Source organism: Halyomorpha halys, unplaced genomic scaffold, assembly GCF_000696795.3.
Source record: "Halyomorpha halys isolate HHAL.00 unplaced genomic scaffold, Hhal_1.1 Scaffold128.1, whole genome shotgun sequence".
Taxonomy (NCBI): Eukaryota; Metazoa; Arthropoda; class Insecta; order Hemiptera; family Pentatomidae; genus Halyomorpha; species Halyomorpha halys.
Genome location: NW_027110898.1, coordinates 1319063 through 1323038, shown reverse-complemented (window position 1 = coordinate 1323038; position 3976 = coordinate 1319063). Strand labels below are relative to the sequence as shown.

Below are 3976 nucleotides of genomic sequence, written 5' to 3'. Positions count from 1 at the left end.
GTAATACAATATTACTATAATAACTGTGAATTTTCACCTGTATGCATTCCTATTCTTAGTTTCAGCTGATCCCATGGGCGATGCCTGATTGTAAAACATTTTACCATTTGAAGAAGCTTCAGAGACATACGAGCGATTTCTCTGGCATGTAAATTACCATTCCTCATAGGTAACCCTGACACAACCATGTATGCATCACCAATTGTTTCAACCTACAACAGTAAAAGATCACAAACAATCCATGAGATATTTCAGTAAGAAACTTAGAATGAATTTTGAGCTTTTACAAAATGATAGTACATATCTCTGACATTGTAACTAGTAAAGTATTAATCTACAGATGATCAGCAAAAAAAAATCTTATAGAGTGCTAAAGTAACCAAAACATCTTCAGATACACCAGGCCAACCTATTTATGAACTATATTCATTCCTTTATGAGTCCTTTTCATAAAAATTAATATACTCTGTCATTTATAAAATATAAGATTTTTTATGATTTCAGATTTCAAAACTACGGCAGAAAAACAAGTACACAATTTTTGAATTAGAAATATCACAATTTTAATGTTATTCTAGAAACAATCTAAATATTCAATTGTTCTATTAACTGCTCATCATTTATTTTTTTCACAACCATTATTACTTTGGCAATATTTACCTCTAGATATATTATTTATTAACTTTATTTTATCTATTAAACAACTAATAAAAATTAGAGTTTTAATGTAGATATAAGGTCTAAATATCATATCTCTCATATCATATATTTATTTATAATTATATGTAAACAGCTTGAACAATAATTTTTTACCAGAAAGAATTATAAGCAATCAAGAATGAAATGAAAAATATTTGTGAATCCAATATTTAATACTGTCACCAATATTACAAAAAATAAAAATAAATAGACATAGTAAATACCGTATTCAATAAATGCATGATCTGTTTGGCTTAGAATAATGATCTTGGATAATGGGAAAGGTTCAAAATATCCTTAATAAAATTGGATTGATATAGACAAAGGTTTAATTGAGTCTGGAGCATAAAAATATTCATTAAGTTTTAACAGAAGCACCCTTATCAAGGCATGATGCTTAATTATCAGTGATAATATTCAATTCATATAACTTCTTCTTTGCAATTAAAAAATCATTGATAAAAAAAAAAAAATATTTTCATAAAATTAATGATTTACTAAATAAATAGTTATGATCGAATAAGAACTATTAATGAGCATGGTTTAAATTATTCATATAATCAATTTGGCTTCTCAGAACTGAGAGGAACATATTGCTATTCAGGGTTGGTTTGCCCTAATTAATAATTCATCACTATCATGAGGCAAATGGGCCAGGATTCTAAGGATGGCCTCCGTGACATGAATTGCCAACATTCCTACAATTGGAACCTTAATTCGTTGAAGAACTGTCAAACATTGGTGAGTAGGAGTCAGCAGAAAGTTAGCAATAGTACAACATTTCTAAAATAGTGATTGATCGAATATTTTTTAAATTTATATTAGTTCTTGTTGATGAAGTAAATAGTGAGTATTTTCATTAAAATTGTTACTATCTAGAAAAAATAGTTTTGTTTTCAAAAGTTCATTTATTACATATTCTCAGATACTCTTACCTTTGTGATTACAAAAAAAAAAAAAAAAATGAACTTGGAACTCAATGAGAATAAAAACTAATAATTAAGAAGGAAAAGGATATTGAAATACACAAATCTAAGTGACAAATGTATTGAAATTGTTCACCTGCAATACTTGCATTTATACACATTTATTTATTAAATTTATGCATACATTTTTCTGTTTAATTTGAACAATATTGATATTATAGTATATAATTTAGATAAACCATAATAACCATAATAATATAGTATAATATTATTATTTAATTATTAGAAGTTGAATATAATTCAGTAATTGAAATATTAAAAATTTTTATCATTCAAATGCATTTTAAATAAATACTTTGATATTATTTTACATTAATCAAAAATGGGTCATAACGAGAAAATATTTAATATATATATAAGGAAGTATGTGTAACATTGTAATACTATTTTTATTTCTGCATATTTAATAAAATTTTAATGATCGAAAATAAATTAATAGAAATCTTCAGAATGGAATTTTCGTATTTCTATATTATTAGTTAAATATTATATAATATTTAACTAATAATATAGAAATACGAAAATTCCATTCTGAAGATTTCTATTAATTTATTTTCGATCATTAAACTTTTATTAAATATGCAGAAATAAAAATAGTATTACAATGCTACACATACTTCCTTATATATATTAAATATTTTCTCGTTATGACCCATTTTTGATGAATGTAAAATAATATCAAAATATTTATTTAAAGTGCATTTGAATGATAAAAATTTTTAATATTTCAATTACTGAATTATATTCAACTTCTAATAATTAAATAATAATATTATACTATATTATTAGGGTTATCTAAAGGGTTATTATGGGTTATCTAAATTATGTAGTATTATATCAATATTGTTCAAATTAAACAGAAAAATGTATGCATAAATTTAATAAATAAATGTGTATAAATGGAAGTATTGCAGGTGAACAATTTCAATACATTTGTCACTTAGATGTGTTTGATTTGTCTATTTCGATATCCTTTTCCTTCTTAATTATTAGTTTTTATTCTCAATGAGTTCCAAGTTCATTTTCTAATAGTACATAACACTGAAACAGAATTTTTTAATACACTCCTTCTAATTTTTTATTTATATTTATAAAACTTAAATTATTATAAGAAATTATATCCTATTGGTTCACTTAAATCAATATATTGAAATAAAGAAATATCGCCACAACTTATAACTTCTCCATTATTGAAGAATCGTCTCGCTCAAGTTTGGGAGCTTATTGGAGCTAAGTAACAGCCTTATGAAAAACCTCGTGTCTGCTAAAAGAAAACAGGTTTTACGGATAAACTTTATTTAATGATAGGTTGTTTCCCGAGAAAAACAACTACCTATTTTAATTATTATTGTTATATTATTTAGAACGTATATATAAACTGTTTTGGTCATTATTTGTTTTCAGTATTATTTTTATTTTTATATATTTATATAATTGGTGTAATGAATGGTGAAATATAAAACAACTATACATTGGTCTTGAGAGTAGTGCGTATACAAACAAGGTTATCAAGTATCGATTGACATCACTTTTTTTTTAAGAGTTTTGAGAATTTCGAAAAGGAATAGAGAAGTTTTTAACTATGGTTAGAGAAGTCGACTATACTATTCACTAAAAATAATTAGAAAAATGTTGACTGATGCATGTTTTTGATGAAGTTATTTCTAGTTTTTAATTTCGTTAGATTCCCATATGAAAATTCATATAAATCTTTCATTAACGTGTAAATAAAAATATTTCAACATTTTTGGGTTAGTGACTCTTTAATTTTTATCTTTGGTTACAACCTCTTCCTATTTCAAATGAACTATATGTCAATTTGAATTATTATAAAAATTTTGGGGAAATTAATTATACTTGTTTAAGAAAGGTATTAGTTTGCATTGATACTCCTTCACTAAGCCTGAATACAATCCGAAACCGTGCATTAAAGAGTCGCATCTTCCTGGAGGTGGTTCTTTCCAGTGACTACTGGAGACTATTAGAGATTACTGGAGCATAAACCCTGGAAAATAAACATACCTTTCCGTGAGCAGCAATAACTAACCACCAGTAATAGCCCAGTGCCTGGGTGTGTCCCTCTTCAGACATTCATTATACTAGATCAAAGAACTAGGAGGGTTCCATTAAAAATGAAGGTTACAGGAGGGGGAGCAAAAAAAAAAAAAAATAGTTCGCAAAAATCTACCGTTATCTTTAGGCAAATAATTCCTAAAGCAATATTTTTTAATAGATTACCCTGATCATTTAAATGGGAAGAATAAAAAAGGAAGAAAATCTAACTTTAGATT

General features: G+C 25.7%; 1 protein-coding gene across 6 annotated transcripts in view; it reads right to left on the bottom strand.

Moving 5' to 3' along the window:
* Positions 1-3976, bottom strand: part of LOC106678192 (atrial natriuretic peptide receptor 1) — a 1188520-nt gene that overhangs the window by 6876 nt on the left and 1177668 nt on the right. For all 6 annotated transcript variants that reach the window (XM_067048967.1, XM_067048969.1, XM_067048970.1 and 3 more), the window contains one exon: positions 38-212. In XM_067048967.1, the coding sequence (XP_066905068.1) occupies positions 38-212 (175 nt within the window). The remainder of the gene's footprint in view (positions 1-37; positions 213-3976) is intronic.